Here is a 19,877-nt window from a genome sequence, read left to right on the forward strand (position 1 = left end):
CAAAAGTAGAACCAACAGTGTGGATAATAAGCAAGTACCTTAGCGTATGAATGCCGAAGACACATACTGTGTGTATACACCCCAAAACAAATTGGCCAAACCTTATTAAAACATTCGCAAAAGCTAATCATTAAGTCCTTGGAATTTCCTTCATTTCAACATTTTCATTCATTTATGCAATTACGGGAAAGAAAACACCTTTTGTCATTTGTCAACAACACTGTCATGACCAAACTCTACAGTCCTACCTAATTTACTAATACTTAATCTGATCTGTGATGAAAACAACCAATCAGATACAGACAGCATAACTTGCATACAATTGTTTTGAAGATGTTAAGCGTATTTACTGAAAATGCGCAAAAAACAGACATACGATTTATTATGCCCGTTTCCATCTGTTGTTCTTTTGCGAATATTGCGAGGGGACTCCACCGCTGTAGGTGGCGGTATACACCATAGAGATGTGGTCCACCAGTAATTTGAGAGAAGAAGAAGAACAGGAAGCGACTGCGTTGTGCGTATGAGTTTGCTTTTGCAATTCTTGATAAAACCGTAGCGTTTCTTTGCATCTTTCCATCTTAAATTGCATTAATATTCGCTTCTTTAATTAATTCCTAAAAGACTTTTGTTTCGCCGTACCCCCAAACATACCTTACTATATCATCCGACATTGCTTTGGGACTACAAACGTACGTGTGACGTAATATCCGGTCAAAACGTGCGACGTGCATCTGGTCTTGCAAGCGGTTATTATTTCATTTCAAGTGTTAAAAAAAATACAAGATGAGTAAAAATGCTTAATGTATAACGCGTACTTTACACACAAGGTTTTCTAGCCGCAGACTCCACTGATGTTGCACTCAAAGCCAGCGTCTATATAGTGATAGATATTATTAACATTTCAATTCTTTATTTCATATATTAACCATTGATATACATTATTAACATTTTAATTCTTTATATTAACCTTGTCGAAATGTTTTGTAGATGTGAGGTAGTGTTGAACTCAGTATAATTTGGCCTTAAGCTGGAACATATTGTTTGGTCTAAAAAATTCCGTCTCAGTGTTCTGTGCGAAAACACACATTTGGTCCTTGAGAACAGAATCTGTCTCGAACACACACACCCCTGACCCTGACTCTGTTTGCGCCATCGCTCACGGAAAAGTACCCAGGGAGTATGTTTTGTCTACAAATGAAAGAGAGGCGGTCTGTTTAACTATAAGAAGCCATTTTACACGCGGAAGAGACACATTCGGCACTCTGAAATTCCACCTGTTACGTGATGTTTGGAGTCTGTCACTATGTCCAGAGATCTCTGTTTTGTTTTTTAAATAAATCATCTTGCAAAGGTGTTTTTTCTTACATTAAATCTGTCTTCAAATTTTTGGAACACGCAAAGAGGACAAAATAATTTTATTCCTCTTCAATAGTCAGACTGAGCTTTTTTTCTGATTAGATTCTTAATTGCGATATTGTGTGTTCTCATAAATGTCACATCCTGCTTTAAGCTGTCATTTGAGTAACTTTCTGAAAATGCAACAAGTGAACACAATTGGTGGTAGCCATCTCGTAATGATAAAAAATAATAATAACGAAAGAAAAATAAGTCAAAACGTACTGAAAATCAACCAATGAAAATCTGATTGTAGTTCAACAGAATTAAAAACTCATGAAAAAGGCCCGGACAGTGTAAACATTTTGCAACAAATGATCTTGGTCTAATTTGTTTCCACATCACAGAACTTTCTACACTCCACTCTAACTTCCACTATGTACGATGTACTGTATGTATTTCTCATCACTCCTGAACTATAAATACAAGCGAATCAGCGCGCTCCATAGATGAGATCTACCCCAATTTGCCTCCAAATCCACATTTCAGGCCTACTAATCCTAAATCTGGAGGCTTGTCTGTCTGCATGCCACGATGGGGGCCTCCCAACCCAAACCCCCTGATCAAATCCCTTGTGGGTAATCATTGCCTGGAGGTGTGGTGCTGTCTGGGATTACATCTGAATCAGGAACTACAGTCCTTGCTTATGAATAGGACTTGAGGTTGGCTGTCACTTCTCCACTGCATCATGGATCGGATCACAAAGGCTTTTTCATTCACGTCTGGAGAATGCTCGTTATTTGTGGCTGCGTACGTCTTGGACTGCTGGTCTTAGAATGAGGCCTCATGGGGGTTTTTTTCTGCTTACCTGGTCCACCACGATCTCACCTGGCTAGTCTGTGTGGGCCTCTCTCGATGAACCAGATGTGCAGGACTCCCATGTATAAACGTTGAAGCTGCCAAGTAAAACAGTCGATGCTTTTCTCCCCCGTCTTCCAACAAAGGCTTTTACTGATACCCACTTTGTGGTTTGCTCAAGCAGCGCCTCCACTTTCTAGAGGTTCCTATGCAAGAGGCGGCAACTTGACCCCGCAAGAGTGCCGTCCATGCCTGCTGGCCCGTGGAGTAGTGCGGGGAATGGCGTCATAAATGCAGGGATTTTATGTTCCCAGGAACAAGAGCTAGGATGGCTAGTTAAAAATCACAACCGCTTCTGGAGCCATCGAGGCTGGAGAAAATCTCCCCGATGCTGATTGGGTTGAAAGCATTCCAACTTCTTTGCAGCAACATAATCTGGTGTCAGAGGGGCAGCATGGTCCAGTTCTGACCCAATCATTTGAAAGAAAGGCTCGGGTTTACTTCGAAAATCAGACAGGCAGACGAGAGGAAGTCAAAGTGGAAATGAATCCAGTTATTATTAAGGGGGGTATTTGAGTGTGGTTTGTTAGTTTGTTGGCGTGATTACAGAAGGAGCTGCTGAATTTTACTGTGGTAAAAATCTGGATAATTGTGATGGTGCCATTAAATTTTGGTGCGAATCAATCAATTTTATCAGGTCACAGTCTGCCTGCATTGTGCTCAACTGGTGCAGTGACCCGGATCCAACAGATGACGCTGCATTGTGTATTACCAACACCCACAGGACAGGCGTCCAAGCCATTTAAGCTAACAATTCACGCATGAACCCTAATCAGGAAAAGCTATAGAAAATAGATAATTAAATGACTTTTAGTAGTTTGAAGGTGGACTAAATGCTTGTTAAGCCAACAAATCTTGCGGATACTATCAGATTCATTTCTCAAATAGCATTGTGAATCACTGAAATTCCATAAATATCTGGATTGGTCTACCTTTCCAGGAAAACTGGAAAAAAATACTGTCACCTTGCAAATGAAATGCTAACCAGATGTGAAGCGGCTACTGTCTGGCATAGCTGTAGTAAGTCACTATCACACTGTGTTTAGGTCACTTGTTTCCGTAAGTGGATGGAAAAATATCACCATCGCACTCACTGGAAAAACAAGCATTGCATTCCAAAGGAGAGGCGCTGACAGAAGATATTTGTGGTGATCATACCTGTGTGCACTTACTTGTAAATGTCTAATAATCAAAATACGCCCTGTGTTTAGTTTTGTAATTGAATCACATTCTCTGCGTGCCTCTACAAACTGCTTTTCAACGAGTTCTATATCAAATAATGTTGGTCTGGAAGAAATTCTAAGAAACAATTACTTTCACATTAAAAAAAAAAATGCTTATACAAAAACCCCAAAATATAATTGTTTTGGGGTTTTCATGATAATGTATAATGTACTGTTTTTTTTCCCAAATTCAGTTAGTTTTATTTTGAAAATGCTTTGTTTTACTTTTAGTAGTTTAGTTTTTGAGTATTAGTGGAGTTAAAGATCAGGGAAAAAAAGGTAATTAAGTTTTTGAGTATTAGTGGAGTTAAAGATTAGGGAAAAAAAGGTAATTAAGTGTTGTGTAATAAAGTAAACTATAATTCTCTAACGTCTTCCTTCTGTACGGACGTGCAGCAATACTGAAATAAATGTATTAAACTGAACCTCAAATGCTCATGTATGATATTAATTGACAAAGATGAAAGCGAAGGACATTTTTTCTGGAACTATAGTATTCTTAATGTAATTAATTTATTAATGTTGTTTTTTTAAACCTATTGAAAAAAATCCTAATTATGGGAATTAATTTAAAGATGTTTTTTTTTATAAAAAAAATAAAAAATACTAGCAATGTTGGAAAATACCGTAAAGTATTTATGTATTAAGTATATGTAATAATACATCTTTAAAATAAGTATCATAGAAGATTAAGTCATAATTTTATGACAATTAAGTAATAATATTATAAGAAAAAAGCATGTTGTGAAACACTATAAAAAATATTGCTTCTATGAGGATAGTTGTAAAAAATATATATATAAAAAAGGAAATAAATAAATAATTTCATAAAAGCCCAGAAGATTTGATTATCATACTTTATATAGACTTTTTTATTTATTTTATTTTTATTTTTAGAAAATAGCTTTAATCCATACACACGCACTGTATATATGGTACTGCATGGAAGCATTGTTAAAATCGCTCCTTGTGCTGAATGCCAGCCACATTGTGCCTCAATAACAAGGCCTCACAGTTGAAGCCATGAGGTCAAAGCCATATTTCAGTGACACTTGATACTCTCCACCACCAACTGCAACCGTAAAATCCTCACAGCCGAAATTGTGAAAACAGCTGAAGTTGGAATGGTCCGCTGGAGAGTTCTGTTAAATATTCAAACAGATCTGCCGGCAAACATTTCAAGGCCTCGACGTCTCTTTCTTTGAGAGCCGGTCCGGCTGGCGTTTAGCTCACGTCTCCAGGTTCTGGTTCTCTTCAAGGTTTGCCTGCAGGCCGACCACCGGATGGTATGAACACGCCGAGCACTTCTTCAGGTGAATAACTGCGTTTTTCTGGCTTGGACTTTTCCCTTTTCTGAACGTGTCCTTGTCTTTTCGCGTTTGGGATGTCCCACTGCTTCCTTTCGAGGAAACGGTCTGACCTCTGAACAGCTGAGCCTGGCGCTGGCACAGACCAATTTTACTGAGAAGGATGAACACATCCCCCCTGAAGGCTTTAGTGAAAATGGCGTAAAGAAACGGGTTGGCACACGAGTTGAGTGGGTAGAAAAGCACCAACAATATCTTGGAATTGGAGACGGTGATGAGAGGCTGGTCCAACACTGCCGACATGGCGTAGAAGGAAATCGGTGCCATGCAGAGAAAGTCCGTAAAGATGAGGACGGCCATGCGCTTCGCTATGTTGGTATCCTTCGATCCGGATCGGTATTGAGGATTATGCACGGTGCAGTAAATCTTGACGTAGCAAGCGCAGATCACAAGAAAGGCCATGACGTTGAGGACGAGCACCGAGATGACGTAGACCAGAGCCTCGGTGGTTTGGATGTCCATCGGCAGACAGATGCTGACCTTCCGGTAGCTGCTAACCCCGATGAGCGGGAGCAGCGCCACCAGGAGGCAGAAAATCCACCCGCCCAGCATCACCGCAGCCGCGTGGTGAAGATGCAGCTTCCGATCCAGCCGCATCGCAAACGTGATGGCGTACCACCTCTCCAGCGTGATCGCGGTCAACGTGTAGACGGACAGCTCGCTGGCGAACACGGTGAAGAAGCCGGCCAGGGCGCAGCCGGGGCCCGTCTGCCAGTCGATGGCGTGGTTGAAGTACTCTGTTCGCGTGTGGAGGTCCACCGAGGCGATGAGCAGCAAGTAAATCCCCATGCAGAGATCGGCGAAGGCCAGGTGGCACATGAGGAAACGTGACACGGAGAGCTTGTAGTGGCTGGTGAGCAGCACCAGCAGAACCACCACGTTCCCCAGAACCGCCAGCAGGCTCACAAACCACACGGACACCCGCAGGAAGGTGAAGCCCATGATGTCCTCGCACGGGTTGAACTCATCTGGCACCGGCACACACATCACCTCCTCCCCCTCGTCGCACACCACGTAATCGTAGCGATAATCAAAGTCTCCGCTGGTGTCTTCCTGAGTGTTCATGAGGGTCTCTCCGAAGCCCACATCCTCATCTGGATGGCCACCAAAGTAGGCGTGGTAGTGCAAGCTGCCGTGGAAGCCGCCGCGGTGGTCGGCATCGTTTGGTTCCTCTGGGATTTCTTCCACCGCACCTTGGAGGGAGACCGTGTGAACGGGCGCTACAGAACGCTTATGATGCTGGTCATGAAACGCCGTCAGGTTGCAAATGATGTACTCCCAAATTCTGAAAAACATCATTATTATTACTATTATTATTATCGTAAATAAATTAAAAACAGCTGGTACATTTAACTGTAGCACTCCCAGAAGTCTTTGCGGCAGAGCAGTTCTAATCAAGTGGTTGGAGTTTACTTTGATTGACCTTCTGCAGACTTGATTTAACACTAAATATATCAACTCTGTCAAATAACTTCAACACTGACTTACATTTGAATCACACAGTGATTAAAAAAATTACGCTTTGGGGGTTGAAATCTACGATGGTGTATTAGGGCCACAAATAAATGTTTTTTTTTTATAGCAAACTTGCAGATTTTGTGACAAAGTGGCAAATTTTCAAGAAAAAACACAAATTTATGAGAAACTTGTAATTTGTGACATTACAAAGTGGCAAATTTGCGGAAAAAAAACAACAAATTTCCAAGAAATAAACTGGCAGATTTGTGACAAAGTGGCAAATTTGTGAGAAAAAAACTCACAAATTACGAGAAATAAACTCACAGTTTTGTGACATTATAAAGTGGACACTTTGTGAGAAAAAACTCTTAAATTTATGAGAAATAAATTGGCAGGTTTGTGACATTACAAAGTGGCAAATTTGCGAGAGAAAATAACTCACAAATTTCCGAGGAATAAACTGGCAGATTTGTGACAAAGTGGCAAATTTGTGAGAAAAAAACTCACAAATTACGAGAAATAAACTCACAGTTTTGTGACATTATAAAGTGGACACTTTGTGAGAAAAAACTCTTAAATTTATGAGAAATAAATTGGCAGGTTTGTGACATTACAAAGTGGCAAATTTGCGAGAGAAAATAACTCACAAATTTCCGAGAAATAAACTGGCAGATTTGTGCCATAAAGTGGCAAATTTGCGAGAAAGAAACCTCACAAATTTACCCGAAAAAAACTGGCAGATTTGTGACAAAGTGGCAAATTTGTGAGAAAAAATGTCACAAATTAACCTGAAATAAACTGGCAGATTTGTGACAAAGTGGCAAATTTGTGAGAAAAAAACCTCACAAATTTACGAGAAATAAACTCGGTTTTGTGACATTATAAAGTGGCAACTTTGTGAGGAGAAAAAACTCACAAATTACGAGAAATAAACTCACAGTTTTGTGACATAAAGTGGACACTTTGTGAGAAAAAAACTCTTAAATTTATGAGAAATAAATTGGTAGGTTTGTGACATTATAAAGCGGCAAATTTGCAGAAAAAACACACTCACAAAATAGACTTGTGAAAATGTTGAGAGAGAAAAATTCTCAATTTTTGAGAAAGAAACTTGCAGGTTTGTGACAGTGGCAAATTTGTGAGAAAAAATCTCACAAATTTACGAGAAATAAACTCGATTTTGTGACATTATAAAGTGGCAACTTTGTGAGGAGAAAAAACTCACAAATTGCGAGAAATAAACTCACAGTTTTGTGACATAAAGTGGACACTTTGTGAGAAAAAAACTCTTAAATTTATGAGAAATAAATTGGCAGGTTTGTGACATTATAAAGCGGCAAATTTGCGGAAAAAACACACTCACAAAATAGACTTGTGAAAATGTTGAGAGAGAAAAATTCCCAATTTTTGAGAAAGAAACTTGCAGGTTTGTGACAGTGGCAAATTTGTGCGAAAAATATTCATAAAATAAACTTGCAGATTTGTGACACAAGGCGGCAAATTTGCGAGGAAAAACACTCACAAAATAGACTTGTGACAAAGTGGAAAATTTGTGAGAAAAAAAATCACAATTTTTTTTCCCAGGAGAGCTCAGTATTGTTCATTCGATTTGACATCATCATTGCTCTCCTTTTTTTAAAAAAAAAGTTTTTTTTTTTTAAATATATATACATATACACACATATATATATATATATATATATTTTTTTTTTGTATGTGGGTGTGCATGTGCGTGCGTGCGTGCGTGTGCGTGCGTGTGTGTATTCATCAGTTCACCTAAAGCCCATTAAAAAAAATCCCATACTAATAATATAATATAATAATAAATTGCCAAATGCAGAAACATCAATGTAAGTTATCACGATGTGATGGCTCTCGCTAACAGACAGAATTAAGTAACCAGAATTAGGTTAAAAAATTCTATATACGGAGACCATGTTTCTATAAATTTTGATATTTGGTTTTTATTTGAGGCAGATATTTTTTCCATTAAAATGTGATTTATGAGGAGGTTAGACCATTGGTCGATATTCAGAGTTTGTTTATTTTTCCAGTTAACAAGAATTGTTTTTTTGCGATAGTAAGGGCTACAAGTGTAGATTGAAATTGTTTATGTGGTAAGTCAATTGTTGTTAGGTCACCTAGCAAACACAAGTTTGGAGATAAAGGTATCCTACAGTCCAAAATAGCGGAAAGTTTTTCTAAGACTTTAGTCCAGAAATACATAACCGGAGTACATAACCATAAAGCATGAACATAAGTGTCTGTAGTGTTTTGTAAAACACAACAAAAAATCACAAATTAACGAGAAAGAAACTCGCAGATTTGTGACAAAGTGGAATAATTGTGGGAAAAATATTCACAAAATAAACTCTCAGATTTGTGATAAAACATGGGAAAATCGCAAGAAAAAAACTCGCAAAATTCCCCTTTAAATGTAACTTTTGCGCGGTCCTACAATAACGACAGAGTGACACGACAGGTAATAGCAGCGGAGTAAGACTTATTTGAAACACACGAGAGAGTTGCTTCAGTACGACCCGACACACTTCGGTACATCATCCAGATTACATTTGAAAATACACACATGCTTATCATGAAACTCACCCTCGTTTCTTTTGGACATTTTTGAAGCCGCAGCAGTGGCTGGGGTAGGTGAGATTGGCCGTGGTGATGTGCTTGAAGGTTTTGATCGGTGGCAATTTCTTGAGCGCCCACGCGTTGCGCGCTTTCAGCTCTCGGAGGGACTCCATACCGCTGGTGGGGAGGGAGGTGATCCCTGTCTGGGATACGTCTCTGAGGGACAGACAAAGGATAACAGTGAAGGCGAAATTCCAAAAGATGTCATTATTTGACTGTTTTTATTAAATGTAAATGAGCCTGCTATTATTTTATTATGGTATTGCAGAATTGCTTTGTTTTCTTGTGCTATTATACTATAGTTGATACTTTTATTTTGAAGGAGACAGGAAACTGACGTACCGCCATTAGTAGCGCCATCTTCCAAGTGCAAATAAGGCATGTGTGCGCCACACAAAAACAGAGAAAACAAACGTTTTTCCAAGTAATAAAATGAATGATTCTTTAGCACCTGCTTGAGAAGGGAACAAGGTTCGTATTAGTCGTGTTTATTGTTTAACTTATGTCGCTATATTTCACGGTGATTGTGTGATTGACTGCATAGTAAAATGTTAGCATTTTAATCCACTAGAGTGCTAACGCACCTTGTTAAATATTTAGCTACGCTATTGCTCAACATTCTGTATTGTCTACTATGAATTTGTATTTCTGTATTGTTTATTTTAGTTTTAAAGTATTTGCAAAGGGCAAGGTTAAAATGTTTGTGTACAATTCCAATTGTATTCAAAGAAGAGATTGTCAAGGCTATAAAAGGTAATAGTTTAAGGCAACTCATTTATAATATATGGCTTAAATATGATAAAAAGGATACACAAAACAGACCGTTTGAGTTATTGATGGCAGTTTCTGTTTATTTGTATCGTAGCTCTTACAGTGTGTTCACACATGGACGGTTTAATAAAAGTTGTGAACCATCACTTTTATTTTTGCTACATTAAATATGTCATCAAGTGTGAGGATCTTACAGAAGCATTGGCCCGCTGATGACGCCGTCAAAAGCTCTTTCGTCCATCTTGGTCAAATACTTATTCCTGTGAAGATCCCTGCACAGGGAAACACAACGTAGTCAGCCTTTGCATTTGCGGGAATGTCAAGGGCCTCCTTCCTGCACATTTCTATCTTATTTTAAATCAGTGCTTCTTGTTGGAGGTACTATGCGTATTCACCCAACCCTTCTTTATTTAAAAATAACGTGATTTTTGTTTCCAAATTTGTTTTAAGATGGAACCCAGGGGCAGCAGATGAAAACCCCAGAATTGGTGGCCTGGTGGGTGGTGTCTGGTCGGTGCTGGATTTCACTTTCCTTTCTTTTCTTTGATCCTTCCTCGGGTCTCCTGACGGCCTCACGACTCTGGCTGGTAGTGTTCGGTTAAGGTGAACGGTATGGGATTTTTTAAATAGGTTTTAGGTGAACTAATGAATACACACACACTCGCACATACTCACCCACATACAAAAAAAAAAAAGAAAAAAAAAAAGAGAGCAATGATGATGACATGTCAAATCGGTAAAATTACCGAATGAACAATACTGAGCTCTCCAGAAAAAAAAAAGAAAAGAAAAAAAAGAAAACCCCAGAATCGAACCCTGTGGAACACCATATGTTCCGTTACCGTTCTCGTATCGCGCCGTCAAATTAGACCAATGACACAGCAGGGCAGTACTTAAACACACTGTACCCTCAACCACAAATCCCTCCGGTCTAATCAGGATTCTGTATTGGTCTTGGTCGGGCTATGCTGGCATTATTTAACACTTGACTGCGAATCATATGCCAACGCAAACATCACATGTGTTCAGACTCTGGTTGCTCACCAATGGCTTCATTAAGCTCTTGTAAAGCGTCCGTAGGAATTAGAACTGGGCAGACTTTCACTTTCCTTTCTTTGGTCCTTCCTCGGGTCTCCTGATGGCCTCACGACTCTGACTGGAAGTGTTCAGTTTAGGTGAACGGTTTGGGATTTTTTAATAGGTTTTAGGTGAACTAATGAATACACACACACACGCACGCACACATACTCAGCCACATACAAAAAAAAAAAAGAGAGCGCAATGATGATGACATGTCAAATCGGTAAAATTACCGAATGAACAATACTGAGCTCTCCAGAAGGAAAAACAAAAAAGAACTGAGCAGACGAGAAATATCCTAAAAGTGCACGGTTAGCTCCAGAATGCAAGAAACAGCAATGATGACTAAATACAAGAACTCTTAAGACAGACTTCTTGCTACCCCAATTTGGAGGCAAATTTTCCCATGAGAACTTGAGCTCGCTAATCAAAAGCTTGGCCAAATCCCGTTTGGAGTGCATAAGAGAAGGATCCGTTTGCAGCGCAAAAATACGCGTGACACATGTCAGCAATCGTTTAATCCTACGTGTTGTGAGGTCTGAAAGTGCTGAGCAAAGTTGTCCGAAAAACTGGAAGAAATGTACTTAGTCGCTCGGAGGTGAGAAGTTGAGTCTCATTTTCCACCGTTTCCACATATCCTTTCTAACGCTCGTCACTTGAATTCAACACGTTTGGACGTACACTTGATCCAACTTGGTCCCGTTGAACGCATGATGTTGGATTTCCCTGAAGCCGTTCCCATACAGCATCCTGAAAAACAATATGTTTATCTAATAAGATGAATAACATTGCATTGTTAGAATCACGACCTCATGTTTTAACGCCGCATCTCCGTGTACATTTCACAGTGACGTCTTGTCTGTCTGCAATTTTGTGGTCTAAAGGCCCACATTTCCGATAAATGCAGCGACGTGTATTAAATTTACAATCCCCTCGTCCCCTGACCGCACGTCCATGCGTGCCTGTTGTGAGTTTGTGTGTTAATACAATGTTCATCGTCAGAACATGTTATTCAAGTGAGCTCATTCTGACCTGTCTGCACCTCTTCTAGCTAGTCCAGGGTTAGTATTTTTTATTTTTTTTTGTATTAAAAGGCAATGTGCTCTAGGTTTTAATATGGACTTAATTAGATTCCTACTATTTATGGAGCAATCTTTTTTGGATTAGCTTTTTTGTTAGTGTAGTAGCTAATAACCTTTTGGTTAGCTTCCCATGGGGTATTGACTTTATAGGGGGGGAATCTGAACTGGAATCATGCACTAAAAACACAATTATAAAATTTCAAATAAACAATAGTTTTGTATTTGTATAATGTGTTTACGGGTTCATTCTTAATTTAAACTTTACTCGGCCATACACGGGAGCTAGAGCGACAACACTTCCTGGTTCACTATCAGCTGACTAACACTAACCAATCAGAAGCTGGCATACTTTAGGTAAATGCAAGTGAATGACATCATCAACTTAGCTACTTGTACAAAAAAAAATAAAAATGTGTCAATAATATTTCTAGAAACTAGGGGGTGCACCGATCGATCGGCCAGCCGATTTCCTTAGTTAAATATAAACCGATCTTTTCCACCAATCTCATCTCCCTCCTTTGGTTTGAAAAAGTCAGCCACTGTCCTCTTCTGCTGACATGACTAATATGCTTTTAATTTTTATTTCAGAGAACTATTTAATTTGCAGTTAAAACAAACCGTTTGTATTATTTCACGGATATTGTTCAATGTTTTCCGATAAAATTCGATTGGAACTCTGAAGGTGTGTGCTGCTTGTTATGAAAAAAAAATCGAGATCGGCAAAAATCAGGATTGGCAGGTCAGACTTTTTAAAAGATCGGTGATCGGCTAGAAAATTGTGATCGGTGCACCCCTACTAAAAAAAATGAATGTACAAGTAAATATGCATACATTTTAACGATTTAACTTAAATGCTTGATCCTCAGAGTGTGGACATTCGCAAAGCGAGGCATCTTTGTCGCTGGCCGTACCCAACGCTTCAAAGAGTGAATGCTTAACATCATATGGTTAATCTCTGCTACAGTAATTACTATCTCCATTTGTAAAACCCGACCGAAAAGTAATGGCACAAACATCCGAGTATTTCTCGTAAGTTTCTGAGTTTTTTCTCTCGCAAATCTGCCAATTTATAAAGTCGCAAATTTTACGCGTTTTTTTCTCAGAATATTGCCTCTGCACTCTAACAAAAATATATTGTGGTAGAACAGTCCACATTGTTTGTGCGTGCATTCGTCACGACAATAGCTCACACTGTCAGCAAATCACCGGTGATGCCACGGAAGGAGTTGGGCGGGATGACAGTAATGTGCGGATGATCAACAATTTCCCTGCAACGAGAGCGAACCAAACAGAGCATTAAGTGCAATTGTAAACATATACTGTATACTCTTCACTGGAAAGTAGCCGAGGCCAGGCCAGGGTGGAAGATTGATGCCTTCGCACTTTTTTACGTTATAGCTGGAAAATGAAAGTGGGTATAGAGGTTGATTGAAAGAATGACTCAACGGCAGAAAACCACACACACTTGATGACTCACAACAGCTCAAGAGCATGTACTCATAACAAGTGCAAACGGCCACATAATAAGTGCTTGTGTAGTGTTTTTCACTGTACGCTTCAATTAATGCCATTTGAGAGGTGACCGCGGTCAAATTTCGGTTGGAAATCCACCAAAGCAGTCGCTCGGAGCAGGAAGTCACTCATTTGTCTGCCGGTGTGTTCCAAATGGTCTTGTCACATTGAGAGGATGTCAGATGGAAAAAAAGCGAGCCGCCGTGTCGTGCTTGCCAGCTTCAACATGGATAACGCCAGCACAAAAAAATATTTTTTAGATGAGACCTTTACAAAATGTTATGTTTCTGTAGTAGTAGTAGTAGTAAAAGTAAAAAAAAAAGATGCAGTGGATTTCTCTCCTTTATTTGTATTTTCCACCCTTTTTTGAATTATTTGTACTATTTAGTGCTGTTTACCGTGTTTTAGAATATTGGCACTTGTTGCATCCACCTAAGAGTTGGCACCCCCCCCCCCCCCCCCCCTAAAAAAAAAAAAAGGAGAGCAATGATGATGACATGCCAAATCGGTAAAATTACCAAATGAACAATACTGAGCTCTCCAGAAAAAAAAAAAAAAAGAGTTGTCAGCCCGTCACAAATCTCACATTCAGCTATTTTAATGATAAAATCACTCATATTTAATAGATTGAAAAATAAATCCAGTTTAAAGCATGGGCCATAGAACTGAAATGTAATAATTTCACATTATCATGTTACATTTTTTATTATTTTTTTTACTCTTGACATGTAAGGTAAAAGGGGACGGCAGGGGACGGCACTGCCTCGCCTGCCTACCCTGACCGCACATCCCTGCAAAAAGTATTCATTAGCTGGCTAAACAGGGGTTCAAAAACTTACAGAATGAAATTGTTGTCATTAGAGTGGACGCTGCTCAAGTCAGGAAAGATGTTAAGGCCCGTATTGAAAATCCCCCTGATGGATGAGAAGAAACTGTTAGACAAGATAAATAAAATTTCATGCATCCTCACCTGCCAGCAATATAAAAAAGTACAATACACACAAATGTAAATATATATACAACTATATATATATTGTCATTTATCTGTATTTACCATCCTCGATAAAACTCTACGTCAGAACTGTAAAGTGAGCCAGGGAAAAAAAAAAAAAAAAAAGTACTTTTAATTGGTAGTTTTAGTTGCTATCGTCAATAAAATCCAGGGTTGTTCTATGCCAAATCACCACAAAAATTTTAACCAAGCAGATCTTGATTTTAATAAAACTTGGTGTGCTTGTTGATAGCAGTGGCTCAACTCTAAATCTCAAATTTTAGGTAAATCGGAGCTGGGGTTTGGGAGCTATGGCCTGCCGAATTTGGACATTTTCAGCAAAAAGGGGCGTGGCCGCCTTTCTTTAGACCACTTGGGTCAATCTTCGCAAAACAAGTATTGTTGGAAAGGGAATTTAACAAGGATTCCAAGTGTGCAATCATTTAGGCTATTAGTGCATCTAACCTTGACATCGACCTTGTGATCACGCGACCTTAAAATGTTTCATGAAATGTAACCCCTAAAACATATACAGTTACAAGTTTCAGAGATTAATAAAGAGTATTTTTTTGTTTTTAGCAGCAATAAAGAGTCAAATTATCCATTTGTTAAAATAAATAAATAAAATAAATGCAATGACAAGTACTCACAGGTATTTCAGCTTTGGGAGATTCTTAAAGGCTTCCGGGTCAATGTAGGTTAAATTCTTTGCATTCCGTATTTCTCTGATTGAACAAAGAGACAATATTTTGTTATAAAAAGAGTTTCCAAGTGAAAGCCAATCATATATATGGATTCAGTGGAATATACACATGTCCTTAAAACCTGCTGGAAGAACTGAACAAGGTGCAGGTCAGTGGGCAAGGGAAGGGAAATTTGTTGCCGGCAGCCAAAACTACAAGTTGGAATGAAAAAAAGTGTTTCATTAATGTGTTTATTCTAGTTCACCCCGGCTGGATAGAAAATTTGTGTTATGTCTAAGGCCAAATGTGTCTTGGCCATACTCGCATCCTGGCTAAGGGTTTGGCTCCAGGCAGGCAGACTCACTTCCTGATTCTAAAAGCAGGGGGATGTACTGTATTCGGGTAGACTGTTTTATAAGCTGATAAATTAAGAACCATTGCCAGACCATTTACTTATTTGGTCAAGTTGAATGATTTTGGTTTAAGAGCTTTCTCTGTACTAAACCAGTGATTTATATATTTTTCTCAAAAAGATGATTTCAATGAAATGCATTTATTCCGTTTCAGACATCATTTATTTCCTATACTGCTCGTCCTTATTAGGGTTGCAACTTGCGGGTGAGCTGGAGCCTGTTTTAGCCGACTTTGGGCAAGCGGCGGGGGAAACCTTGGACTGTAGCCAAACTTTCGCAGGGCACGTACTGTACAGTCAACACTCAAACTCACATAAATGTGTCAATTATTTCCAACTCAACTCACTGTAAATTTCCAACTCAGAATGTGGGAATGCTTACCAATAATGCATTTTAGTGATCCCGCTACAGACAGTACGTTATGTGGATTCTTGCTAGTGTTGTCTAAATTCAGACGGTGAAGGTTGAAGAGGGTCTTCTGCCCAGATTTAGTCATAACTGTTTGAATTTATTTATTTCCTCAATAGAACTTTTATCCGTGGATGTGTATTTGTGAGTGAGTCGCAATTTCTGCTCGTGCAGGCATTGTCTGGGATGCCTCCTCTATTTCCACAACAATAGACCATTTGTCTGTGGTTGAAGTCAATGTGTATTGAATGATGTCTGGTGAACTCCGGGTGGGCTGGGGGCTGAGGGCTTGGGGGTTTTGTGGTACCGTCCTTCAAGATAGTATAAGAATGTTGTAAGTCCTATGAAAACTTCGCACTAGTGAGAGGCTGCCATTTTCTGGGAACTCACTTGTGCCCGGAATATTCTGTAGAAATAAAAGCTTTGAAGTAACTGTTCATCGATCTCCAGCCTGCATTCGGATAACCAACATTCTCACTACCCGGAAGAAAACGAACACGCGGAAGAAAACGATTATTTTCTTCAACAAGGTGTTCTATTAAGTTGGAGGGTAGGGCAACTGGTATGAGGAATAGGAGCATTCCGGGGTGTGTGCATGATGAAGGCATAAGTCAAAACACTTGCTGGTTGTGTTGTTTTTGTTTTTAGGCTGTTCGTTAGCTAGCGTTAGCGCGTGTCTATTTGATGCTAGACCTGTATATTTGGCAAGTGACCGTGCTACGGGTCTTGTTTTTAGTATTTCGCTTGCTGCTTGGACTAAACTACCTGTTGCTTTGAGCGATGCGTCTGTGTTTAATCAACTTCAATCTGTGTCAACCCCAAGTGCTTATATACACTTTGGGGCAGTGCAAAAATCGGTGGTGACTTGAATTGAGATGTGAATTGGCCGTTAAAAACAATTGCCCGATCAGAATTTTGGGATATTAGTGACAATGAATCATCGCATAATGGCGTGTGTACTACTGTCACAGGAATGTTTGAATGATGAGATTCAAGAGTCGACACCTGTAAATGTTTGCGGGGGTGTGTGGGTGAATGTTTAGCTGTCTAATGAGCATTATGTTAAATTGTTACCCAATCGGTCAATAAAACCAATTTAGGAGTGTAGGCTATCAATGCCATTTTTGTGACTTCACTTATGGCCTCTGATGCCGTCCTATTACGAAGGGAGTTAGCAAACCTGGATGCTGGACCCAAGAGACAAACTCTCTTAGGTTAGCTTAGCAGTTAGCACTAGCTAGCTAACATGACAGACACAACATGGATGGCTTTAACACACACACAAAAACACACTGTGTTCTGCCATTAGCCAGTGTACAGCAAGAGATCCTGGAGGTTAAGTAAGTTATTTTAGACCAAGAAGAAAAACCTTTCCGTAAGTTGTAGCGGCGACGTTAGCGCATCGGCCGCATATGTACACTCTGATATGCTTTCAAAAAAGTGATGAGGCTCGGTAAAACGCCTTGGACAACATATGGTTTAGATAAAGCACTACACACGTGCACTCCATTTACCATTATGATCAAATTGGATTCCTCTTTTATTCCCCTTCTTTTTTTTACATGAGATGTTTTTTGACAAAAGTACAATTAGCAACACATTTGAGTGGATTCGGGATTCAGAGGTTAAATGTGCAAACACCGGATTTGGTATACAAGTCCAGGCACTGATAAAGTAGAACAAAAAAAGGAATTATTTTGACATGCATTCCAAGGCAGCTGTAATCTGCCTCTCAACATTAACATTTAAATTCAGTTGATTTCAGCTCTTTTGCCATTTTGTTCCGCCTGACTGAGTCTTGAAGTAAAAATACACAACTGTCTTTCTTAAATACCAAATACCACCTTGTACTGATGGCCATGACCAATTTCTCTTTTTGTATGTAACAAGACTCTGTACTGAGGAATTTGTCTTACTTTCATCCTTTAGTGTCTCCCTAATTCCCAGTAAGAAGTCAAACTATGTGGTTTCTATTGAGACAAGAGCCCCCCTTCCCACCTCCCCAATCATCAGTTTATAAGTACAGCCTCAGATCTACAGCTGCTCTCGTAGTCCTCAAGCAGCCAAAAGGAAGTGGGGCATTAATTTTGTGTCTGACCCTGAAGGAAACCTGAGTGAAACGCTATTATCTCTTGTACCGCACCAATCAGAGGCAAATAGCCCCTAGGGGTATAAAATAACACCCCCGGAAGATACCAAATACCAACCTCAGCTGGTTGGAATGATTGCTTCTGTCTGTATTTTGCTATCTGGAATTAGTCTGCCAATTTGTCACAACAAACTCGGGCGGCAATTTAGGAGCACTTACAGTCATCAATTCATTTTGCGTACATGTGTCGCTGGTAATTATAGCTACTGCTGCACACTGTGACACAGCCACATTTAATACACTAATTGGAGAGTGGGAATAAATCACACGCAAAATGTTGTGTTGACTCAGTGTGGCGGCCTTGGAGCAGTGCATGGAGAGTTGGGTGTGATGTAGAATGGTGTGTGGTCCACCTGGAGGCTGCACACACAAATCTTAATTGAGACGAGAGAACACCTTGCTCAACTTTTCCCCCTGAGTCGCTTCTGTAGGAGGCGGAGCATGAAGGAAAGAGAAGCCAAATAGTGGCGGCTGTTCATCTTTATTATGCATGGTTTCCTCTAACAGCCTCCATCCAATCTGATAACAACAACACAGTTCTGCCTTCTTGAATATTCCCCACATTATTTGTTTTATTGATTTAGCTAGGACTTTTTTTATGTTTTAATGACAAAGTCATCAAAAAGTGCCTTGACTTAAGAGTTATTTTTAATTACAAGTTTAGGGTGACTAGTTTTATTCGGGACTGTCCCGTTCCCTACGGATTTCGCCAGCCTCATTTTGTCCCACTTTTACACAGGTCCTATCCTAGCGTCCTGTATTTTTTATTTTTTATTTTTTTTCCCCTCAGTCCAGTTAGCAAGCCAATTTTATGGGCCACGTATATGTCAATCACAGATAGCGATTCATACGATAAACCAATTAAAATGGAATATAACTTTCCTTCCTATTTACTTTCGCATTCATGTTTGCGTTTTCATTCTCAGCCGCATCTAATTGATAGCAGGCGTGTTTTCATCATACACGAACTAGAAGTACTTTCTGCTTCTGCATCTAAGAATCATGTAAATTGTAGTCCTACTAGCCAAATGCTGAAGTCGCCGGCCAGCAGAGGTGGCAAATGCAGGTCCAGAAAGTAAAAACTCTGCCACAGTTTGGCTTTAGCCTCAGGTGCTAGTTAGCTAGATCTCTAGCTAGCTCCCATGGTGCTTGTTTACCTGCTAGGGAGCTACTTAGCTAGCTAGCACCCATGTTGCTCGTTTACCTGCTAAGGAGCTAGCTGGCAGGGTTTTTACTTTCTGGACTTGGTTTGCCACCTCTACCGGTCAGACCCAACACAAGCTGAGCTTTTCTGGTGGCATATTTACAATGTTACAATGCTGAACCGGCACAATGTAAACGGCACAGCCAACTTCCAATAGCTGCTGGTACCACACAAATATGGTAAGTGCATTGTCTTGTTTAGAGCTGTTGACCCAAGATAGCATTTAGCATTAGCTAAAGTAATAACACAACCACCGGTCACTAGATTGTCTACAATTTTGCTATAAATAATTCTTGGTGAGAACTTATTGTATATTTGATTTTCAGCGAAATTGTCCCGTCTTTTAATTTTGAAAATCTGGTCCCCTTATAGAAGTTACGAGTCTGGTTTTTTTTTTGTATTGAAAAGAGGCACGATTTTGAATTATATAAGTGTGCATGGCGGCAGCAAACTTCCCAACATCCAGCCACCATCAATTTAAATTGCAAGGAAACTTCCTTGCAGTGCATATATATAATAAGGTGATTTGCAATGCAAGTCTTTTGAGATACAAGCATGGTCACAGGACGAATTAGTCATATCTCAAGGCTACACTCATTTTGTGTGTCTCCTCTACACAATAAAAGCCATTAATCCATCA

The 19,877-nt window shown here is 39.6% G+C and overlaps 1 protein-coding gene across 1 annotated transcript in view; it reads right to left on the reverse strand.

Moving 5' to 3' along the window:
- Positions 1 to 4,457: 4,457 nt before the first annotated feature.
- tshr (thyroid stimulating hormone receptor) overlaps positions 4,458 to 19,877 on the reverse strand; it is a 20,722-nt gene continuing 5,302 nt past the window's right edge. Inside the window, exons 5-11 of the mRNA XM_077553218.1 lie at positions 15,031 to 15,105; positions 14,229 to 14,303; positions 13,068 to 13,145; positions 11,477 to 11,545; positions 9,910 to 9,987; positions 8,912 to 9,100; positions 4,458 to 6,131 (exon numbers count right to left, since the gene is read on the reverse strand). Of these exons, the coding sequence (XP_077409344.1) occupies positions 4,709 to 6,131; positions 8,912 to 9,100; positions 9,910 to 9,987; positions 11,477 to 11,545; positions 13,068 to 13,145; positions 14,229 to 14,303; positions 15,031 to 15,105 (1,987 nt within the window). The 3' untranslated portion in view covers positions 4,458 to 4,708. The remainder of the gene's footprint in view (positions 6,132 to 8,911; positions 9,101 to 9,909; positions 9,988 to 11,476; positions 11,546 to 13,067; positions 13,146 to 14,228; positions 14,304 to 15,030; positions 15,106 to 19,877) is intronic.

Source organism: Vanacampus margaritifer, chromosome 19 (assembly GCF_051991255.1).
Source record: "Vanacampus margaritifer isolate UIUO_Vmar chromosome 19, RoL_Vmar_1.0, whole genome shotgun sequence".
In the NCBI taxonomy this organism is placed as follows: Eukaryota; Metazoa; Chordata; class Actinopteri; order Syngnathiformes; family Syngnathidae; genus Vanacampus; species Vanacampus margaritifer.